This window comes from Dendrobates tinctorius, unplaced genomic scaffold, assembly GCF_039654945.1.
Source record: "Dendrobates tinctorius isolate UK_male_01 unplaced genomic scaffold, ASM3965494v1 ptg000035l, whole genome shotgun sequence".
Lineage (NCBI taxonomy): Eukaryota > Metazoa > Chordata > Amphibia > Anura > Dendrobatidae > Dendrobates > Dendrobates tinctorius.
In genome coordinates this window covers 2,287,104-2,310,442 of record NW_027361703.1, presented here as the reverse complement: position 1 = coordinate 2,310,442, position 23,339 = coordinate 2,287,104, and the positions used below count along the sequence as shown (strand labels likewise).

Sequence of the window (23,339 nt, the reverse complement as noted above, 5' to 3'; positions counted from 1 at the left end):
CACAATTCTGTCTCTGAGCTCCTTGGCTAGTTCCTTTGATCTCATGATTCTCCATTGGTCTGACATGCACTGTGAGCTGTGAGGTCTTATATAGACAGGTGTGTGCCTTTACAAATCAAGTCCTATCAGTTAAAGTAAACACAGCTGGACTCCAATGAAGGAGTAGAACCATCTCAAGGAGGATCACAAGGAAATGGGCAGCATGCGACTTAAATATGAGTGTCTCAGCAAAGGGTCTGAATACTTATGACCATGTGATATTTCAGTTTTTCTACATTTGTTTTTGTTTTGTTTTTTTTCAGTCAAGATGGGGTGCAGAGTGTACATTATTGAGAAAATGAACTTTTTTTGAATTCACCAAATGGCTGCAATGAAACAATGAGTGAAAAAGTTCAAGGGGGCTGAATAATTTCTGTACCCACTGTAGATAATATAGCTTCAGGAAGACTTTATATGCAGCATTAACATAATGCCCTGGAAGGACTGGGACGAGTGGAATTGAAGCTCTGACCACCGGTTCAGAGCGATGCAAGCAGCGTGATCAGATCATGTGATCAGATCATGTGATCCTGCTGCTGACGTCACTCGCCACCCTGCAGAGGCACACATTGGTGGTAAGTGCTCCAGTGGAGCTGAAGACACCGAAGATTAAGTGCACTGGGGATGATTTAGCTTGGGTATAGGGGGATTTAAAGAGTGGGGAGAATGGGAGTGGGGAGAATGGGAGTGGGGAGAATGGGAGAATTTAATGTGTGGGGGGAGATTTGGAGTGGGGATGGAGGATTTAGTGTGTGGGGGGATTTGAGGACAAAATAAGGAGAAAAGGGGGCGATGCTGAGCATGTATGGGGGGCATGTATGAGGAAACAGTACAGGGGAATGGGGGCATGGACGAGAAAACAGTATGGTGGATGTGTGCAGACGCAGTATGGTGAGTGGGGGGATGGGTGCAGACAGTATGGGGAGCGAACTGGGGAATGTATGAGGACACAGTATGGAGGTTTGGTGATCCTTGAATCAGCTAAAAATATAAAAGTTGACCCCAGAACCGAATGGAATCAGCTGTGCAAAAAGAGGCCTTCATCCGAGGACATGTCTCAAGTCTTAAGGCTATGTGCACATGGTGCAGATCCTCCCGTGGATTTTTCTAAATCCGCAGGTCAAATTTCCTGCATTTTTCCTGCGGATTTCTTCCTTTTTTTTGCGGTTTTACTGCCGTTTTTGTGCGGTTTTCCACCTGCGGATTTGTAGAACGGAGTAGGTGGAAAACTGCAGCAAAACCGCACAAAAGAAGTGACATGCTGCTTTTTTTTTCCCGCACAAAAACCACGCAGAAAAATCCGCAGCATGTGCACAGCGGGTTTTTTTTTTTTTTTACATAGGCTATAATGGTTCTGTACATCACCTGCAGTTCTGCTGCAGATCCGCAGCGGCAAATCTGCTGCGGATCCGCAGTAGAAACCGCACCGTGAGCACAGACCCTAACACCATAATCCATGAAGTTGAGTTTTGCCTACTTCTTTGTTTCAAGAAATGACCATAGGAAACTGATTTTACATATTAGAAAACCAGTTTTACCACACTTATGACTCGTTTGTATGGTAAATAAAAAGCCCTCAGGGAACTGTTGTCTTCATATACACCAAAGAAATGTTCTAACCGGAAGTGTTCTAACCCTAAATGCTTGAGAAAGGTCCGCACCCTTTCTGGACCGAAATGTTGCACTGAATGGGCACATAGCCTTATGGGCTGAATAAAAACATCATTATATTAAACTTTCTAAGGCGTGCTGCTTTCAATTTTTCATGGATACTTCTAAGGTTCGGTATATGCCTGGGAGCGTGCACCCCCTTTTTTCTTTTTGTGCTGCTCTATCATTTATTATATATATATATATATATATATATATATATATATATATATATATATATACATACACACAGTGCCTACAAGTAGTATTCAACCCCCTGCAGATTTAGCAGGTTTGATAAGATGCAAATAAGTTAGAGCCTTCAAACTTCACACAAGAGCAGGATTTATTAACAGATGCATAAATCTTACAAACCAAAAAGTTATGTTGCTCAGTTAAATTTTAATAAATTTTAAACATAAAAGTGTGGGTCAATTATTATTCAACCCCTAGGTTTAATATTTTGTGGAATAACCCTTGTTTGCAATTACAGCTAATAATCGTCTTTTATAAGACCTGATCAGGCCGGCACAGGTCTCTGGAGTTATCTTGGCCCACTCCTCCATGCAGATCTTCTCCAAGTTATCTAGGTTCTTTGGGTGTCTCATGTGGACTTTAATCTTGAGCTCCTTCCACAAGTTTTCAATTGGGTTAAGGTCAGGAGACTGACTAGGCCACTCCAACACCTTGATTTTTTGCCTCTTGAACCAGGCCTTGGTTTTCTTGGCTGTGTGCTTTGGGTCGTTGTCTTGTTGGAAGATGACATGACGACCCATCTTAAGATCCTTGATGGAGGAGCGGAGGTTCTTGGCCAAAATCTCCAGGTAGGCCGTGCTATCCATCTTCCCATGGATGCGGACCAGATGGCCAGGCCCCTTGGCTGAGAAACAGCCCCACAGCATGATGCTGCCACCACCATGCTTGACTGTAGGGATGGTATTCTTTTGGTCATATGCAGTGCCATCCAGCCTCCAAACGTCACGTGTGTGGTTGGCACCAAAGATCTCGATCTTGGTCTCATCAGACCAGATAACCTTGAACCAGTCTGTCTCTGAGTCCTCCAAGTGATCATGAGCAAACTGTAGACAAGCCTTGACATGACGCTTTGAAAGTAAAGGTACCTTACGGGCTTGTCTGGAACGGAGACCATTGCGGTGGAGTACGTTACTTATGGTATTGACTGAAACCAATGTCCCCACTGCCATGAGATCTTCCCGGAGCTCCTTCCTTGTTGTCCTTGGGTTAGCCTTGACTCTTCGGACAAGCCTGGCCTCGGCACGGGAGGAAACTTTCAAAGGCTGTCCAGGCCGTGGAAGGCTAACAGTAGTTCCATAAGCCTACCACTTCCGGATGATGCTCCCAACAGTGGAGACAGGTAGGCCCAACTCCTTGGAAAGGGCTTTGTACCCCTTGCCAGCCTTGTGACCCTCCACGATCTTGTCTGATGGCCTTGGAATGCTCCTTTGTCTTTCCCATGTTGACCATGTATGAGTGCTGTTCACAAGTTTGGGGAGGGTCTTAAATAGTCAGAAAAGGCTGGAAAAAGAGATAATTAATCCAAACATGTGAAGCTCATTTTTCTTTGTGCCTGAAATACTTCTTAATACTTTAGGGGAACCAAACAGAATTCTGGTGGTTTGAGGGGTTGAATAATAAATGACCCTCTGAATAAACTTTTCACAATTTAAAAAAAAATTAAACAAAGAAATAACATTCTTTTTTGCTGCACTGCATTTCACACTTCCAGGCTGATCTACAGTCCAAATGTCACAATGCCAAGTTAATTCCGAATGTGTAAACCTGCTAAATCTGCAGGGGGTTGAATACTACTTGTAGGCACTGTATATATATATACACACACACACACTCTATATATATATATATATATACACACACACACATATATATATATATATATATATATATTTTATGCAGCGATTCACTGTGTGTGTGTGTGTGTGTGTGTGTGTGTGTGTGTGTATGTCTGGTTCTCGCTTAAAAATGAATGGGATGGATACGTAGTAACTCTTTTCTTAAAAAAAGTGCTCCTAATAGTTTATATCCTCTTAAAAGGAGTTGTACACTGCTAGGACAACTTCTTCTCACTGACAGTGCCGGCACCATTTCACTAATTGAGTACTCGTGTACCCGGGGCTCACGTGTGGTTGTTATGACATGTGATGCTCAGCGCTGGCATCACTGTCTCCTCCTTTGGACGTACAGCGGCATGTATATTCCCCAATCTAGTATGTATGTTCCCCATACAGCTATATATATCCCCCATTCTGGTATATATATATATCCCTTATCTTGGACCCCATCCTGGAACAATGGTGTGAAAACATGGATTTTTGTGAGTACTCACCGTAAAATCCTTTTCTCCGAGACGCTCATTGGGGGACACAGACTGTGGGTGTGTGCTTCTGCCGTCTGGAGGCTGACACTAAGTATACAAAAAAAGAGTTAGCTCCTCCTCCGCCGCATACACCCTCGCCCCCAGACCGGGCGTAACTCAGTTTAGTGCATAAGCAGTAGAACGCGCCTTAAACTCAGGCAAGAAATTATATGTCTGAAAAAGGGGCCACCCTAAACCCTACACAAGGATTTGTATAACTCAAAAATAAGTAAATGCCCACTGGCTAATAGGGTGGGTGCTGTGTCCCCCAATGAGCGTCTCGGAGAAAAGGATTTTACGGTGAGTACTCACAAAAATCCATGTTTCTCCTTCGTCTCATTGGGGGACACAGAGACTGTGGGACGTTCTAAAGCAGTCCTCTGGGCGGGATCTTAGCTCACCCAATCCAAGCTAATTTGCGCCCCTGATTAGAGGTGCGCAACTGCTGCCTGGAGAATCTTTCTTCCCAGGCTTGCATCCGAGGATGCCTGGGTATGTACGTTATAATGTTTGACAAACGTATGCAAGCTGGACCAGGTAGCTGCTTTGCACACCTGTTCCGCTGAAGCTTGGTGTCGCAGTGCCCATGAGGCACCCACTGCTCGAGCCGAGTGTGCCTTGATCCCTGCCGGAACTGGCGTGCCACTGATTTCATAAGATTCTTGGACCGTCAGGCGAACCCATCTGGCCAAAGTCGCTTTGGACGCAGCGAGCCCCTTCCGCCGCCCTTCTGGGATCACAAATAGAGAGTCTGTCTGGCGGAAAGGTGCTGTCCTTGTCACATACCTCCTAAGAGCTCTTACCAGATCCAGGGTGTGCAATGCCTTTTCTACCCTGTGCACCGGTGCCGGGCAAAACGAGGGTAAAACAATGTCTTCGTTGATATGGAACGCAGACACAACCTTCGGCAAGAAGGGAGGAGCTGGCCTTAAAACTACCTTATCTTTATAAAAGGTTAGGAACGGCGGTTTACAAGATAAGGCCGCCAATTCCGAAACCCGCCTAATAGACGTTATCGCAACCAGAAAAACGACCTTTCTGGACAGGTAAGGTAAGGAGACTTCTTGCAATGGTTCGAAAGGAGCCTCCTGAAGGGCTCTGAGCACCAAGTTCAGGTCCCACGATTCCGTCGGCGCCTTATAGGGGGGTACTAAATGTGCGACCCCCTGCATAAATGTCCTAACCTGCCAGACGGAAGCGACCTTTCGTTGGAAAAGCACCGACAGGGCCGAGATTTGCGTTCTGAGCGAACTCGGAGCCAATCCTGCGTCCAGCCCTGCCTGCAGAAAAGCCAGTACGTTAGGGATCGAAAAAACCAGAGGAGCCACTCCGCGATCCCTACACCAACGGAAAAAAACTTCCCAAGTCCGGTGATATACTTTCGCCGAGGAAGGCTTCCGGGCACTCGCCATCGTGGCCGCCACATCGCGCCTGAATCCTGCCTGTGTTAACAGCCAAGATTCAATGGCCACACGGTCAAACACAGGGCCCCTAAGTTCGGATGGCAGATCGGACCCTGGGACAGTAAGTCCGGCCGATCTGGGAGACGCCAAGGTACGTCCACCACTAGTTGAACCAGATCTGCATACCAGGCCCGCCGGGGCCAGTCTGGGGCCACCAGAATTGCTGGAACCTTCTCTCTCCTTATTTTTCTGATGACTCTTGGAAGCAGCGGCAGCGGGGGAAACAAGTACGGGAGACGAAACTGGCTCCACGGAAGCACCAGAGCGTCTGCTGCGATTGCCTGCGGGTCGAGGGATCGAGCGACAAACCTTTGTACTTTGGCGTTCTCTCTGGATGCCATAAGGTCCACGTCTGGTGTCCCCCATCGTTGGCAGATCTGTTGAAAGACCTCGGGCTGCAGGGACCATTCCCCTGCCGTGACCCCCTGTCGGCTGAGAAAATCTGCCGCCCAGTTTTCGACTCCCGGAATGTGCACCGCTGAAATTACCACGTGGTTCTTCTCTGCCCAACGCAGTACCAGCCCAACCTCGCGCATGGCTATCTGGCTGCGCGTGCCCCCTTGATGGTTGACATATGCTACTGCTGTAGCATTGTCCGACTGAATGCGCACCGGCCGGTGTCTCAGCAACCGCTGAAAGTGTTGCAGGGCCAATCGTATTGCCCGTATCTCCAGAATGTTGATCGGGAGATTTACCTCCCGAATGGACCACCGCCCCTGGGCTGTGTGACTCTGGAAAACTGCTCCCCAACCATGCAGGCTTGCATCGGTCGACACCACCAACCACTGTTCCGGGGGAAAAGGTTTCCCCTGGACCAGAGACGAGTCGCGAGTCCACCATCGGAGTGATCGCCGGACCGGCGGAAGCAACTTGCACTGATGATTGAGAGACAGCAGCCCCCGGTCCCATGCTGACAAGAGCGCATGCTGAAGGGGACGGAGATGGAACTGGGCAAACGGGATTGCCTCCATCGCCGCCACCATTCTGCCCAACACACTCATGCCGTACCTGATGGATCTGGTGCCTGGCTGTAGAAGGTTCCGTACCCCCTGCTTGATCCTTCGCGCCTTGTCCTGAGGGAGGATCACCAGCCCCCGGGAGGTGTCGAAAACCATGCCCAGGAATACGATTCTCTGGACTGGAACCAAGGACGACTTGTTTCGATTGATCAACCAGCCTAAACGGGCCAGGGTATCCAGAGTGATACTGACATTCCTCTGGCACGCTAGAAACGACGGACCCTTTACCAAAAGGTCGTCCAGGTACGGTAGTACAGTTATGCCCCGTGCATGCAGGATGGCCATAACCACCGCCATTATCTTCATAAAGACTCTGGGGGCAGTGGCCAAACTGAAGGGCAGAGCCACAAATTGAAAATGTCGCCCTCCGATCGCGAAACGCAGGAACTTCTGGTGTGGAGGAAATATCGGAATGTGTAGATATGCATCCTGCACATCGATCGAGGCCAGGAATTCCCCCGGATCCATGGCTGCAATGACCGAGCGGAGGGACTCCATCCGGAACCGCCTGACCCTGATGAATCTGTTCAGGATCTTTAAATCCAGTACCGGCCTCACAGTCCCGTCTTTTTTGGGGACCGAAAACAGGTTGGAGTAAAAACCCTGCGTCTCTTCGCCTTGCGGCACTGGGACAATGACCCCTTTGCGCTGAAGCGTCATTATGGCCTGTAACAACCCTTCCGCCTGCGATTCTGTCCCGGAAAGTCGGGAACGGAAGAATCGCTGCGGCGGGAGTCCCACAAACTCTATCTTGTACCCGGACGATATCAATTCCGCCACCCAAGCGTCGCGTGCCACTGCGACCCAAACGTGGCTGAACCCTAGTAGGCGTCCGCCCACTCTGTCGTCCGTAGGTACGAAGCGCCTCGAGTCATTTTGCCGGAGGCTTTTGGGATCTGGCCCCCCTCGCCCTGGGCAAACGGCCTCGGCCTCTACCCAGCGGATTGGCTCTGTAAGAGGTTTGCCTTTCCCTACTCTGGCCATTGTTTGCGGAGGAGGATGCCCTGGCCGAAGTCCCCCCCCAGGGGCTACGAAAAGGCCGAAAACGCCTCTGCGTTTGCCTGAATGCCGGACAACTCCTCTGCTGCGGGAGGAAACTACTTCTCCCCCCTGTGGCTTCTGAGATAAGCTTATCAAGCTTCTCACCGAACAACCGATTGCCCTGGAAAGGCAATGAGGTTAAGGATTTTTTAGAGATAGAATCCGCTTTCCACAACCTCAGCCATAATGCTCGCCTAATGGCGATCGCATTTGCTGCTGCCACAGCCGAACACTCGGCCGCGTCCAGTGAGGCGCTGATGAGATACTCACTCGCTCCTGATATCTGATTTGCAACTTCCAAGACTTCCGCGGGCAGATCCCTGTCTTGGAGGGCCTTATGCAGAGTGTCCGCCCATGAAACCATGGCCTTAGCCACCCAAGTTGCCGCAAAGGAGGGAGCCAGAGCCGACCCTGCTGCCTCATACACTGAGCGGGCAAGCCCCTCTAGGAGGCGATCAGTTGGGTCCTTGATGGAAGAAACACTGGGTATCGACAATAGCGACCTTGATGCTAAACGTGATACCGGTGGGTCCACTACTGGCGACTCCACCCATCCTTTATGGAGCTCAGGGGGAAACGGATACTTTGCTTGCAGCGCTTTTTGCATTGTAAAACGCTTATCCGGGATGTTTTTGGACTAAATCCTCAAACGCCGGATGCGTGGCAAAGCTTCTATGTGGTCGCCTGGTTTTCTTGAAGGAGACCTTGTGACCTGAGACCGTGGACACATCGTCCTCGATCTCTAATGTCTGATTGACTGCCTCAATGAGGCTGTCCACTGAGTCTTGGTACCCCAGACTTTCTAGATTCCAGGCCTCCTCCTCCTCACCCTCATCCTGATCGCTCCCTGAGCTCAGCGACGGGGAACGAGATGCCCTAATAATCGCCGCCGAAGCCCCGGAGGGCCCGGCCGACGGAGAACGAGCTCTTTTACCATGAGCTTGTCTGGAACTGGAGCGGCCTCTAACGATCGGAGGGTCCTGAGACGTGGACGAGCTGTCTTCCGCTGGCAGACCACCATCCTTGTCCCTGCCCGGGCCTCGAAGGGATTCAATTGCCCTTGTAAGGGACAACATAGAATCTGATAAAGATATCGCCCATTCCGGGGGGTCCTGACCTCTGGGCTCTGAAACAGTGGGAGCCTCCTGGGCGCGCTCCGACTCGCAGGCTTCACAAAATTTACCCGCCTGCGCCTTTGGCAGTCTGACCCCACAGGAAACGCAAACAGCGTATAGGAAAGAATGAGCTTTCCCTTTGCCAGACATACTGCCCAAGCTTGAAGGTAGGGCAGAAGGAGGAGGAGGGTAACCCCTTCCCTGAGTACCAGTGCGGCTCTCGAAACGGGGTTGCACTCACCCACAGGCCACGTTCCACTCCTGTCGAAACGACCGCGGAAATGCGAGGGTGGAGGGGGATTTGGAGTTTCCGCTCCGGTACTGTGTGCGCCCCCGCTCTCCACCCCCTGGGCTGCGCCGTACCGGAAGTTAGTGGGCGGGTCTTCCGGCTACCACCGGAAGTCGGCGGGCGGAGCCTCGCGCGATACCCACGGACTTCCTCATGCCGCGGGCCGCGGCCGCCGGCGGGGCTTCCGGCTGCACTCCGCACTGAGCGGGCAAGCCCCTCTAAGGGCAGAGCCACAAATTGCGTGCGGCGCTACTCGCCGGGGGCAGCACCGGGTACCTGCGGTGTCAGGAGAGAGGCGGACCTTACCATTTATCCAAAGGTGAGCAGGGCCTTCCACTCACCCATAGGTACGCCGTGGGGGCTCTCTTGGGGTGCTCTCAACTCCATCCCCGGCAGGGAGGGGGAGGCTTCTGGAATGGGGACGAAACATCGATCCCTCAGCTCACCTGCGCCTCCAACTCAACCCCTGGACTCACAACCTAGGGGAGGAAGGGGCCTCAATGAATCGCGTTGCAGGAGAGGAACAACGTGAGGGTCGCTCACACGTGCTCGCCCGATGAGGTTATGGGGAAAACGAATCCTCTTATCAGGATGCGTTGCCGCCTCTTTATAAAATAAAAAAGAAAAATGGTAGTCTGGGGAAAAGTCCCAGATGTGTCCCTCGGTGCGGGAGAGAAACACGTGGAGGGTTACTCACACGTGGTCGCCCGTTGATGATTTGGGGAGATCGGACCCTCTCTATAGGATCCGTCGCCCCTGTCATATCTTCATAGAAAAGAAAGCAAAAAAAAAAATCTAGTCTGGAGATCCAGACTGCGTGTGCCTCCATAGACACTAAGCAAAAAACTGAGTTACGCCCGGTCTGGGGGCGAGGGTGTATGCGGCGGAGGAGGAGCTAACTCTTTTTTTGTATACTTAGTGTCAGCCTCCAGACGGCAGAAGCACACACCCACAGTCTCTGTGTCCCCCAATGAGACGAAGGAGAAAAGTGTTTGCCCTCTTCCTGATTTTCTATTCTTTTGCATGTTTGTTAGACCTGAATGTTTCAGATCACCAAACAAAATTAAATATAAGACAAAGATAACGAAAGTAAACACAAAATGCAGTTTTTAAATAAAGGTCTTTCTTATTAAGGGAAAAAGAAATACATACCTACAGAGACCTGTGTGAAAAAGTGATTGCCCCTAAACCTGATAACTGGTTGGGCCACCCTTAGCAGCAACAACTGCAATCAAGCGTTTGAGATAACTGGCAATGAGTGTTTCAACTCTCTGGAGGAATTTTGGCCCACTCATCTTTGCAGAATTGTTGACATTCAGCCACATTGGAGGGTTTCCAAGCATGAACCACTTTTTTTTTTTTTTTAAGGTCATGCCACAACATCTCAATCGGATTAGAGTCAGGACTTTGAAAAGGCCACTCCAAGGTCTTAATTTTGTTTTTCTTAAGCCATTCAGAGGTGGACTTGCTGGTGTGATTTGGACCATTGTTCTGATGAAGCACCCCAGTGTGCTTCAGCTTGTGGTCATGAACAGATGGAGAACATTCTTCCTTCAAGATTTTTTTGGTAGACAGCAGAATCCATGGTCCTATTTACCACAACAAATCTTCCAGGTCCTGAAGCAGCAAAACAGCCTCACCCAACAGGGGAAAGGCTATGTGCACACCAGGGCTGTGGAGTCGGTAAGCCAAACCTGCGACTCTGACTCCTCAATTTCCCTTACACCGACTCCGACTCCCACATATATTGCTTATATTTAAGTGAAAAATTTATTGTAGTACAATGTGAACATCAGACATTTAATCATTTCTATGATCCAATAATCAAGATATTTAGATAGAACATAATATCTATTTATTGGAATACAACTTTAGAACAAAAAAAACTGTAATAAATTGTAAATATGTAATACACTGTATGCATGTACATGTATATGGTACAGACCAAAGTTTGGACACACCTTCTCATTCAAAGAGTTTTCTTTATTTTCATGACTATGAAAATTGTAGATTCATTCTGAAGGCATCAAAACAATGAATTAACACATGTGGAATTATATAATTAAAGTGTGAAACAACTGAAAATATGTCTTATATTCTAGATTCTTCAAAGTAGCCACCTTTTGCTTTGATTACTGCTTTGCACACTCTTGGCATGCTCTTGATGAGCTTCAAGTGGTAGTCACCAGAAATGGTCTTCCAATAGTCTTCAAGGAGTTCCCAGAGATGCTCAGCACTTGTTGGCCCTTTTGCCTTCACTCTGCGGTCCAGCTCACCCCAAACCATCTAGATTGGGTTCAGGTCTGGTGACTGTGGAGGCCAGGTCATCTGGTGTAGCACCCCATCACTCTCCTTCTTGGTCAAATAGCCCTTACACAGCCTGGAGGTGTGTTTGAGGCCATTGTCCTATTGAAAAATAAATGATGGTCCAACTAAACACAAACCGGATGGAATAGCATGCCGCTGCAAGATGCTGTGGTAGCCATGCTGGTTCAGTATGCCTTCAATTTGGAATAAATCCCCAACAGTATCACCAGCAAAGCACCCCCACACCATCACACCTCCTCCTCCATGCTTCACGGTGGGAACCAGGCATGTAGAGTCCATCCATTCACCTTTTCTGTGTCGCACAAAGACATGGTGGTTGGAACCAAAGATCTCAAATTTGGACTCATCAGACCAAAGCACAGACTTCCACTGGTCTAATGTCCATTCCTTGTGCTCTCTAGCCCAAACAAGTCTCTTCTGCTTGTTGCCTGTCCTTAGCAGTGGTTTCCTAGCAGCTATTTTACCATGAAGGCCTACTGCACAAAGTCTCCTCTTAACAGTTGTTGTAGAGATGTGTCTGCTGCTAGAACTCTGTGTGGCATTGACCTGGTCTCTAATCTGAGCTGCTGTTAACCTGCGATTTCTGAGGCTGGTGACTCGGATGAACTTATCCTCCGCAGCTGAGGTGACTCTTGGTCTTCCTTTCCTGGGGCGGTCCTCATGTGAGCCAGTTTCTTTGTAGCGCTTGATGGTTTTTGCCAATGCACTTGGGGACACTTTCAAAGTTTTCCCAATTTTTCGGACTGACTAACCTTCATTTCTTAAAGTAATGATGGCCACTCGTTTTTCTTTACTCAGCTGCTTTTTTCTTGCCATAATACAAATTCTAACAGTCTATTCAGTAGGACTATCACCTGTGTATCCACCAGACCTCTGCACAACACAACTGATGGTCCCAAACTCATTTATAAGGCAAGAAATCCCACTTATTAAGCCTGACAGGGCACACCTGTGAAGTGAAAACCATTTCCAGTGACTACCTCTTGAAGCTCATCAAGAGAATGCCAAGTGTGCAAAGCAGAAATCAAAGCAAAAGGTGGCTACTTAGTCATTGTAATCTAGTCTTACTAAAAACACATTAAATGCCGTTGTATCATTAACACAACATCTATTCCTACGCCCTATTAGGCATATAGACAATAGATAGGCTTGATATATTTTCGATGACTATTACATCCATGAATTCCATGAACAGAAATTTGTCTGATGAAACAACCACAGTGATGCCAAGTACTATTAGGTGAACGATAAATACATACCTGTCAGCATTGACTGGGCAGTATCAAGCCGAGTATGGATAACAACCACTGTCAAGTCAAATGGTAAGCAAATATACTGTATTTTCTGGAGGAATAAGGGCCCCGCCACACATCGCGATCTCGCTAGTGAGATTGCTGCTGAGTCACAAGTTTTGTGACACAACAGCGAGCTCACGAGCGAGATCGCTGTGTTTGACAGCGATCAGCGACCGGCCCCCCTGCCGGTATCACTGATCTCTGTAGGAAAGCCCTGGACTTTTCTTTGGTTGCTGGTCTCCCCCTGGCCACCACGCATCGCTGCGTGTGACATGCGGGAGACCAGCGATCAGCTGGTAACTAACGTACACATTGGGTATCCAAGGGACATGCGTCCCTTAGATACCCGATGTGTACGTTAGTTACCAACGCGCTGATGCAGGGAGCTGGTAACTAACGTACACATCGGGTATCTAGGGGACGCATATCCCTTGGATACCCGATGTGTACGTTAGTTACCAGCTCCCTGCATCAAGCGCTGGTAACTAACCAACACAGCGACGCCGCGCGCTCTGCGTCGCTGTGCTGATCGCTGGTGAAGCTGTCTGTTTGGCAGCTCACCAGCGATCCTGACACGTTGATATCTCTTACTACTACATATAGGGATAGGCTCTTGGAGATGGAAATACCCCTTCAAAAGTGCCACTCTACCGTTTTTTGTTTGCTCCTGTCTCGTCGCACCATATTGTGCCCGTAGCTTCTCACTGGCCAGAAGTTAGAAGCTGCCAGCAGGTCACTCTTCACCGGAGGCCAATGCTGGAATAGGCTGAAGGCGAGGCAAGTAGGAGACAGGTGGCAGGGGAATTACATTTAAATAACCAATCACGCTGGAGTGGTGCTTGACGTCTGAATCCATCAATATTGATAAGTTGGGCCAGCAGTCTAATTTTTAAGGGGGGGCCGGTCGAATCATGATTGGAAGAGATGTCGATCACGCATGTCCTATTTCAAACTGCTGATCGCATTGTTCTTCCTAAGACTAGCTGTCGGCCATGGCAGCCAGAGGCTCTCTCATAGAGAACACAGAAGAAGGCCTCATTCAGATGTCCATGTTGCACATGAGTTCTATCAATGATTTTTACAGATACAACACATCCCCATTATAATCTGTGGAGCTATTCACATGTCTGTGTTACTCATAGACACGGCATCTATGCAAAACTCCCTGAGAAATTTCCATTTTTTTTCCGACAGCACAGATGAAAAGTGACAATACAAGTGTATAGGTCATGAAAAATAAGTACAGCACACAGATGACACACCATGGTGTTTAACATTGCAAACGACAGAAGTTTTGTCATTTATTCACATGTGAAAAATATTGATAACACTTGTACCATTTCTTTTTGCACACATGAAAAATGCTGACATCTAACGGAGACCTAACACTGAATAATTATTGCTACGATTGCTCATAAACCAGCAAATCGTGACAACTTGCCAGGGTAAACAAGCTTAGGAGGGATTGTCCAGGACTTTCAAATGTTTTCAGAGAAAAGTTGTCCTTAGAAAAGAAGTGCTACTTTCTACTTCATTCCCAAAAGGGAGCAGGAGAGTCTGCTTTCTAGCTGGTAAATGTTGCTTTGACTTCCACACAATAAGCCACTGTGTTATCCCATGCAAACTGATAAGAAAAAAAACAAACCAATTCCTAAGATCCAAGTGCAGCTCCCAGAAATACTTAAATGGAGTTTGCCGCCAGGTTTTTGCTAACCTGATAGCATCATAATGGAGAGACAGAAACCCTTATTCCAGCAATGTATCACTTACTGTGCTGCTTGCTGCACTTTTAATAAAAGCTCTGTTTTAGATGCTACTGATCTACCAGTTCTTTGAATGCGGAGTTCTGTATAACCCCGCCCACACTACTGTGTACACTGTGCATAGACAGAAAGCTGCCAGTCAGTGGTGGGGGAGTGGCTGTACAGAGCGCATAAATATGGAAGACTACATGGCAGCACGTTCACTGGCCCTCTAGTGATAATCTCCTGCTAATAAAACTGTGATTTTATCAAAGCTACAGCAAGTGCCGACATAATAAACTATAAAACGAGAATTTTACATTCATGATGAGTTGAAAACAAAGCTCTCCGTTCTCTTTCATCAAGATCCGGCACTTTGCCTCATCATTATTCCTCCACGGTCTACAGAAATCCAATCCTAGCTCCTTTGAGAGACTGTGCAAGAATAGTTCAACAACAAGAGGGTTAATATCTCGTATTTCCAATATTCTACAGGCTCCAAATTATACACTCTTATATACCTGGGTAAAACACTGACCGTGGTAGAATGGAGAAATGTTTGGACCAGAGCAGCCAAGAAAATTAGTACAAAATCCTTCATCTCTGGTCCCATACACCTGAATGTTGACATAAAATGCACCCATTTATTCCTTTCCTTTGCTGGCGGTGCATCCTATCTAGGTTCAATTTTTCATATTTTTGGGGACTGCCGTATAATCAAGCCATTTTGGATGAAATTCCAACTCCTCACTAAGCAAGTTTTCGGAGCAGAAGTCCCTCAGCTCTTTCTATTAAATATTTTCCCTGAGTCCATATCTAAGGGTATGTGCAGACGATCAGTAAAAGCTGCGGGTTGGACGTTGCGTAAATGTGCAGAGTCCAACCTGCAGCGGCCAGCTGTTACAGCATAGTGGATGGGATTTCAAGAAATCTCATGTCTACTATGTGTCCACAGACGCCCGTGCAGACGGACACGCGCTGCGTCTTTCAGAAAGAGAGATTTCGCCTGTACAATGTATTGGATGCGGTAAATCCGTACGGTTCAGTGAGCACATGAGGAATCACTTGCGTTCAATAGCCAACAGCACTTTGGACACAGAAGAAATGTGCTGCGTCCAAAGCGCTGCCCACTTCCGGATCATGTGCACCCGACTTAAGAGATCCATTAGACTGTTGCTTTTACATATGCTGACAGCAGCACGCTGTTTGATTGCCTACCATTGGAAGCAAACCTCTCCATCTTCCCAACTAGATCTATATTCTTGCATCCAGGATATCAGGAATGGTGACTAGCGGGCAGCCCTTAATGGTAATACTGTAGAGATTTAACCTTCTTTGGTCTCCTTGCGATTTCTTTTGGGCAATGTTTATTATATGACCTCTATGAGATGGATATTAATAGGCCACAAAATTCTATATCATATCCCCCCTTTTCCTTTCGTCTGAGCCTACGTATATGTTCGTTCGGGAGTTTTTAACGATTGAAAATGATTAATACAATGTTAAAGTATTATTATAGAACAATATTGTTTGACAACCTATAAGGGTGAGTGCACACGCTGCGGATTCACCTGCCGATTTTTCTGCACGGATTTGCAGGTAAAACCGCAGGTAAACTGACCTGCGGTTTTCCTGCGGATTTGCCAGCAGTTTTCCCCTGCGGATTGACACCTGGACAATGGAACAGGTGTCAAACTGCTGCGGAATCCGCAGAAAGAATTGACATGCTGCAGATTTAAAACTGCAGCAAATCCGTGCTGAAAAATCCACAGCATGGAAATCCCATTGGCTAACATTGTACTGTACAATGTCTGCGGAACTGGTGTGGATCCACAGGGTCAAATCTGCAGCGTGTGCACATACCCTAAATGATAGTGACAAATTTAAAATGACTATTTTTTCTTTCCCTGTAAAAATTTAAAAAATGTATTTCAATAAAAATGACAATTAAAAAAGAAAACTACAGCAAGAAGCCCAATAAAGTGACACATCAATGGAATCAGGAATATTTCTCTCTGCATTATGCTGATCTCAGATTAGGTGGTAAAAAGAATTTCCCTTTAAACTATGGCTGATGTGCTCAATTCCCAAGACTGACTTCATTGTCAATGTGTGAAAAACGATCCCCGGAACAAACATCAGTCTCCAAACCAAATTCTCATTTCCTTTTTTGGGTACTTGAATACAAATGAAAGTTTGTGTCTGTGGCTTTGGAAGTTGTATGTCTCCATTATAAAGGGAATCTGTCACCCTTTTTAGCCCCTATTGGCTGCCGGCATAGACATCGGGGGCTTATCTACAGCATTCTGTAATGCTGTAGATAAGCCTCCGATGTAACCTGAAAGAGAAGAAAAACACGTTATATTATACTCACCGGGGTGGGCGGTCCGGTCCAATGGGTGTCGCCGTCCCGTCCGGCGCCTCCCTTCATGCGATGCCGTCCTCTTCTCCCGTCCTGTAATGGCTCCGGCGCAGGCGCATTGCTCTGCCCTGTTGAGGGCAGAGCAGGATTCTGCAGTGCGCAGGCGCCAGACCTCTCCTGATGCCTGCGCACTGCAGGACTCTGCTCTGCCCTCAACAGGGCAGAGCAATGCGCCTGCGCCGGAGCCATTACAGGACGGGAGAAGAGGACGGCATCGCATGAAGGGAGGCGCCGGACGGGACCGCCCACCCCGGTGAGTATAATATAACTTGTTTTTCTTCTCTTTCAGGTTACATCGGGGGCTTATCTACAGCATTACAGAATGCTGTAGATAAGCCCCCGATGTCTATGCCGGCAGCTAATAGGGGAAAAAAAGGGTGACAGATTCCCTTTAAGACAATGGTTTTTGTTTTATTAACAAAACGTGTGTGTCCAGTTCAGGCGCCTTATCTATGCACGATTTGCCCTACTGCCATAAAGTCAGCTAATCTAGTTACATAATTGCCTTATAATGTTTTCATTTCCTGTTCTGTCCAGATGTCATCATATCCCAGAATTCCAAGCAGCGGAAGTTCACCGACTGCCATATTGGGACACCCAAGTGATGGGTGTCTCAATATGGAAACTTCTGCTGGTACCAAACTATTGCGCGGTACCACCAGCGGAACACCGTCGCACCACACACACACTCTATACGCCGTTCGCATCACACACACACACACGGTACCATCAACGGAACACTGTCGCACCTGCGTGAATTACGAGCAGGCGCAGTGAATCATTCGGCAGATCCCGGCAGCAGATGCGCGACGTGTCTACAGGCAGAGGAAGCCGGTCATATTAAAGGCTTTTTCCCACGAACGAAAGTTCATTTTAAAAATTGTCTGTGTCTGACCATGTACAGAGGGTTACTATTGAAGAGAAATAGTGCAATAGTGCATTATCCAGTGTAGGTATATCAATTTAAAAATAATACTCTCACTAGGTGGAGCTTGTAATAAACATGGAGGATTCGCTGCTGCAGAAACCACAGATCCACGAGGGACCGACGTAGAAGATGCAGGATAGGAAAAAAAAGTGGGCAGACAATCCGCGCTGCGAATCACTATGAACAATTACTACTACAGTGGTCTTTCGACTCGTTTCTAAGTTTCACAGAACTCCTTCCTCAGGAAAAAAACACCTTTTTTTTCCCTGAGGAAGGAGTTGTGAAACTTCAAAACGTGTCGAATAAAGACCACTGTAATAATAATTGTTCATAGTGATTCGAAGCGCGGATTGTCTGCCCACTTTTTTTCCCCATCATTGGCCATGTACAAAGCCATACCACATCTCGTGGGCAGGAGAGGAAGCAAAAGACAATACTGACATTACAGCAGGGAATCACAGAGGATTCATTTTGTGAGGTAAAATATTTCACTGACTGTTTTTAAACAATATTTTACCTCACAAAATGAATCCTCTATGATTCCCTGCTGTAATGTAATTATTGTCTTTTGCTTCCTCCCCTGTCCAGGAGCTGTGGTATGTTCTGTACACGGTCAGACACAGGGGTGAGAGAGACAGCGCACGGGGGAAGACAGCTCAAACAGGACAGCACATGAGGGGAGAACACAGCACAGGAAGGAGAGAGACAGCAGACAAGGGGGATAACATGGGGTAGACAGGTCAAAGAAGAGAGCAAAGACGGGAGAAGTCAGTACATGGGGAAAGAGAGAGTGGATAGGTGGGTGAGCACATGGGGGGGGAGATTCTCAACACTGCAAAGCCTGCCCCCATCGTGACATTACCGTCCTCCATCTAGTATTCAAATATATATATAACAAATATATGGTTAAGGTGTGAAAGCCTCTTTGCCACCATTTCTAATCCAGAGCGCAGTGCCATTGGTCTTTCCACTTATAACCATTTACCAAGGAGACACCCCCCATGCCCTATACAAAGCCCTGTATAAACTATAGAGGAATTCGGTTTACAGTAGCGCTCATGTCGCAATGCCGAGTTCTCAGCCATCTGTTATACTGATGTACAGTAAGCGCAGCACTTTTTTTTCCAGTGTTTTGCAGGAACATGTGGAAATGACTGAAGCTGGAACCAGCACACTACAGCCTGGAATATGTCAAATAAACATCCTGTTAGTGGTCTACAAGCCTGCACACAAGGGGAAGCACTTCACCTTCAAAGTGTGACCCCCATAGCCACGACACAGACAGACAGTCATTCCAAACATTTCCTTCCTGCAGACACTGGATTGCCTGTAATGCTCCACACACATTTCCAATACGACCAATCCAGAGACATGACAACTCACAAGGTAGAATGGCACCTCCTGTGACCAGGAAAAACACGACAGCCCCCAATTCATCATGGGGGGGGGGGTGTAAGATCACTTTTCTTTGTTTCACTTGTGGTGACCACTGACGTTTTTGTGCCAAATTCATCAACATGGCTCATGTGATTCAGGAAAGTCAAACATTTTGGTTTTTTTCTGCCTTGAACCATATTTCCAACTTTTTAGTGCAATAAATAACATACTTCCCAAAGTGTCCATTCCCTACTAATGAGAATTGTATTGGCACTAAATGCATTTTATCATTTCTGTCATTAATGCATGTTATTATTTAACTTCTGACTCATTGGGGCCATCTTTCACTCTGTCCTGTCTGTATATGAATGGCCGGGGACATTATGCAAATACATTATTCCAATAACGCTTCTATAATAAAACAATTATATTTTTTTCAGATATTTAGTAGTGTCTTTATTTGTTGGTAATTGATACTTTGAAGCCATATATCTCGTAATGTAGTTATGTATATAGTGACCTCCTGTGCTCTTGGTATTTACTACACATCGAAAAACGTTACAAAAATTGCTGGTGTACAAAGACAAAATGTCCAGTCCTCTTCCTCTCTGACGAGGCATTTGCAACAAAATTTTGCAATTTTTTGGAAACGTTCCAAAGGATAAATCAGGCAAACGTACAGTATATGGAAACCCTAAACGAATGCGTAAAATGGAAAGATGGATTTGGTACAAAAAGAAAACCAAAACAACAGGCACAAATGCAATAATGAATCAGGCCCAATATATTGTTTGTTCCCGATCCCAAGAGGCGATACCAATCTACAAATAGCTAGATTCCGTCCGTATACCTACCGAAAGGGTGGATACCAGCGCTACTGGGCACAACCCGACCAATCACAACTAGAAACACGTGCCAATCCGAAGAGTCAGAAAGAAAAGCAAAAACACATGGCAAATCACTATGTGACCCATTATTCCCATCATGTGCATTATGGCATATGCTGATATACCACATATATAGTAGATGCAGGGATCCCCAATGGGCCAAGAGCGGGACCCCAGCATGTCATCAGATTTCCCATTCCCATGTATAGGGACTCAGACAGCCCCTCCACGGACAGTGGGAAGGGTCCCGCTCTCAGGTAGATGGACCATCATCCACTATACCGCAAGTGGAACCGATGGGATAGGAAACACAGTGACCGATGAGATTATTGGAGATGACAACCCATTCAATGCCTACTGTCACATCTGGACACCAGCTTCACATGCCACACATAGCAGGGGCTCCCCAGCAATGGACTCCCCCCCCACAACTATAAATTAAATAAATAAATAATATATATAAAACTTCGCACTGTACACCACCACCTCTGCTTGCTGTCAGTCTGACTTTCTCCCAGCTGTGAGCAGTGATCGGCACTGGGCTCATCCAGCAGAGCAGAGGGTTTCCAGCCACTGGCATTACACAATGATGGACACTAATACTTGCAGTTTTCAAACTCCTCCTCAGAGATAAAGTCCCCGTGTGCAGCGACCTCCCTGTAATGTATGGAGGCAGCCGAGCACAGCTGTGATCCCTGCCCAGCACTCACCACAACTCATGTTCTCCCATGGAAAGTCCCTCCTAATCCATACTACCGGGCTCCTGCGGCTGCTCCGGGGTGACCGCCGCCGTGTGTCCGAACTACGGGTCGCCTGGCGGAGCCGGGAGATGCCTCTTCCCACTATGGTGAGGAGGGGCGTGCCTGAGTGACGTCAGCGCCTACGGCCAACCAGACTGCGCATGTGTGGACGGAGTTATAGCTAATTAGTAGTTACACGTTTGGAGGGATAGGGTTCTGTTGCTCCATTACAAGTGGCATGTGCCTCACTAGTGTCACCTGTAGCCAGCGCCTCACGAGTGTCACCTGCAGCCCGTGCCTCACTAGTGTCACCTGTAGTCTGTGCCTCACGAGTGTCACCTGTAGCCAGCGCCTCACGAGTGTCACCTGCAGCCCGTGCCTCACTAGTGTCACCTGTAGTCTGTGCCTCACGAGTGTCACCTGTAGCCAGCGCCTCACGAGTGTCACCTGCAGTCCGTGCCTCACGAGTGTCACCTGCAGCCCGTGCCTCACGAGTGTCACCTGCAGCCAGCGCCTCACGAGTGTCACCTGTAGCCCGCGCCTCACGAGTGTCACCTGTAGCCAGCGCCTCACGAGTGTCACCTGTAGCCAGCGCCTCACGAGTGTCACCTGCAGCCCGCGCCTCACGAGTGTCACCTGTAGCCAGCGCCTCACGAGTGTCACCTGTAGCCCGTGCCTCACGAGTGTCACCTGTAGCCAGCGCCTCACGAGTGTCACCTGCAGCCCGCGCCTCACGAGTGTCACCTGTAGCCAGCGCCTCACGAGTGTCACCTGTAGCCAGCGCCTCACGAGTGTCACCTGTAGCCAGCGCCTCACGAGTGTCACCTGCAGCCCGTGCCTCACGAGTGTCACCTGCAGCCCGTGCCTCACGAGTGTCACCTGTAGCCAGCGCCTCACGAGTGTCACCTGTAGCCAGCGCCTCACGAGTGTCACCTGTAGTCTGTGCCTCACGAGTGTCACCTGTAGTCTGTGCCTCACGAGTGTCACCTGTAGCCAGCGCCTCACGAGTGTCACCTGCAGCCCGTGCCTCACGAGTGTCACCTGTAGCCAGCGCCTCACGAGTGTCACCTGTAGCCAGCGCCTCACGAGTGTCACCTGCTGCCCGTGCCTCACGAGTGTCACCTGTAGCCAGCGCCTCACGAGTGTCACCTGTAGCCAGCGCCTCACGAGTGTCACCTGTAGTCTGTGCCTCACGAGTGTCACCTGTAGTCTGTGCCTCACGAGTGTCACCTGTAGCCAGCGCCTCACGAGTGTCACCTGCAGCCCGCGCCTCACGAGTGTCACCTGTAGCCAGCGCCTCACGAGTGTCACCTGTAGTCTGTGCCTCACGAGTGTCACCTGTAGTCTGTGCCTCACGAGTGTCACCTGTAGTCTGTGCCTCACGAGTGTCACCTGTAGCCAGCGCCTCACGAGTGTCACCTGTAGCCAGCGCCTCACGAGTGTCACCTGTAGCCAGCGCCTCACGAGTGTCACCTGTAGTCTGTGCCTCACGAGTGTCACCTGTAGTCTGTGCCTCACGAGTGTCACCTGTAGCCAGCGCCTCACGAGTGTCACCTGCAGCCCGCGCCTCACGAGTGTGATTTGAAAGGCGCAAATCATGGATCAGACATTTTAAATCCCTAAAATATAACTGACAAGCTCATATAAAAGACTTCTAAAAAGGAGCAAATGGAAAGTTGAATTTGGGGCAAACAAAAAGAATGGTGTAAAACACTAAAGGTACTGTCACACTAAGCGATATCGCTAGCAATATAGCTATAACTTGTGACGTTATAGCGATATTGCTAGCGACATCGCTGTGTGTGATACTTACCTCCGACCGGCTCCACCGCTGGTTATCGCTGATCGCGCGAGAACGTCCTGGACTGTTTCTCGTCGTCAGCTTCCTGCGGCGCTTCCTGTGGAGACGACCGACGAGCATGGAGCCGGGCGGGAGGACGCAGGATCGCCTAGTGTGACAGGTAAGTAGCGACCCCTGCGATGTCGCTGGTGAGATCTGCCTGTGTGGCAGCTCACTAGCGACCACTTAGCGATGTACCAGCGATCCTGACCGCATTATATCGCTGGTCGGGATCGCTGGTACATTGCTAAGTGTGACAGTACCTTAAGGAACCGATTCATGACGATGTTTTCTCCTGACTATTGGAGTAAAACACGTTCAAATGTCACAAAATGTTTGCAAAAAAAATTGTAACTTGGCAGTTTTGGCCAAAGTTGCTGGAGTTGGGATGGAGAGTGGAGAAGCCCACCCAATACATTCATCGAAAGTTGTAGCACATGTCATTGAGAATATGCGCCTAATTCATTACGTGGGGCAAGTAATAACTCCTGCACTACAATGAATCTCAAAACTAACTGTATGCAGATCAGGAATAATCAGCCACCTGAAAAAGAAGTATACATAAAGTCGGATGCAAGGAATATCAGTGCAAAGTTTCCAAGGAGAAATAAAAAAAAAAGACTTAAAAAAGAAAGGCAACTTATGGAGAAAAATTCAGAATACTAAAGCCACTAATGCGAAAATTATCACATAACAGTAGATAATGCTGGGCCAGTGTGCTGTAAACCAACCTATTGAAAGGAAATTTGGTGCATTGTGACTTACAAGT

The 23,339-nt window shown here is 48.0% G+C and overlaps 1 protein-coding gene across 2 annotated transcripts in view; it reads right to left on the bottom strand.

Annotated features, from left to right (window-relative positions):
* The window catches only part of FGD6 (FYVE, RhoGEF and PH domain containing 6), a 212,273-nt gene extending 191,393 nt beyond the window's left edge, over window positions 1-20,880 (bottom strand). The window contains exon 1 of one of the 2 annotated variants that reach the window (XM_073573217.1): window positions 20,701-20,880. In XM_073573217.1, coding sequence (XP_073429318.1) covers window positions 20,701-20,710 — 10 coding nt within the window. In that variant the 5' untranslated portion in view covers window positions 20,711-20,880. Of the gene's footprint in view, window positions 1-20,476; window positions 20,586-20,700 lie in introns of those variants that run through there. The other variant, XM_073573215.1, reaches the window with a different exon arrangement.
* Window positions 20,881-23,339: the final 2,459 nt, after the last annotated feature.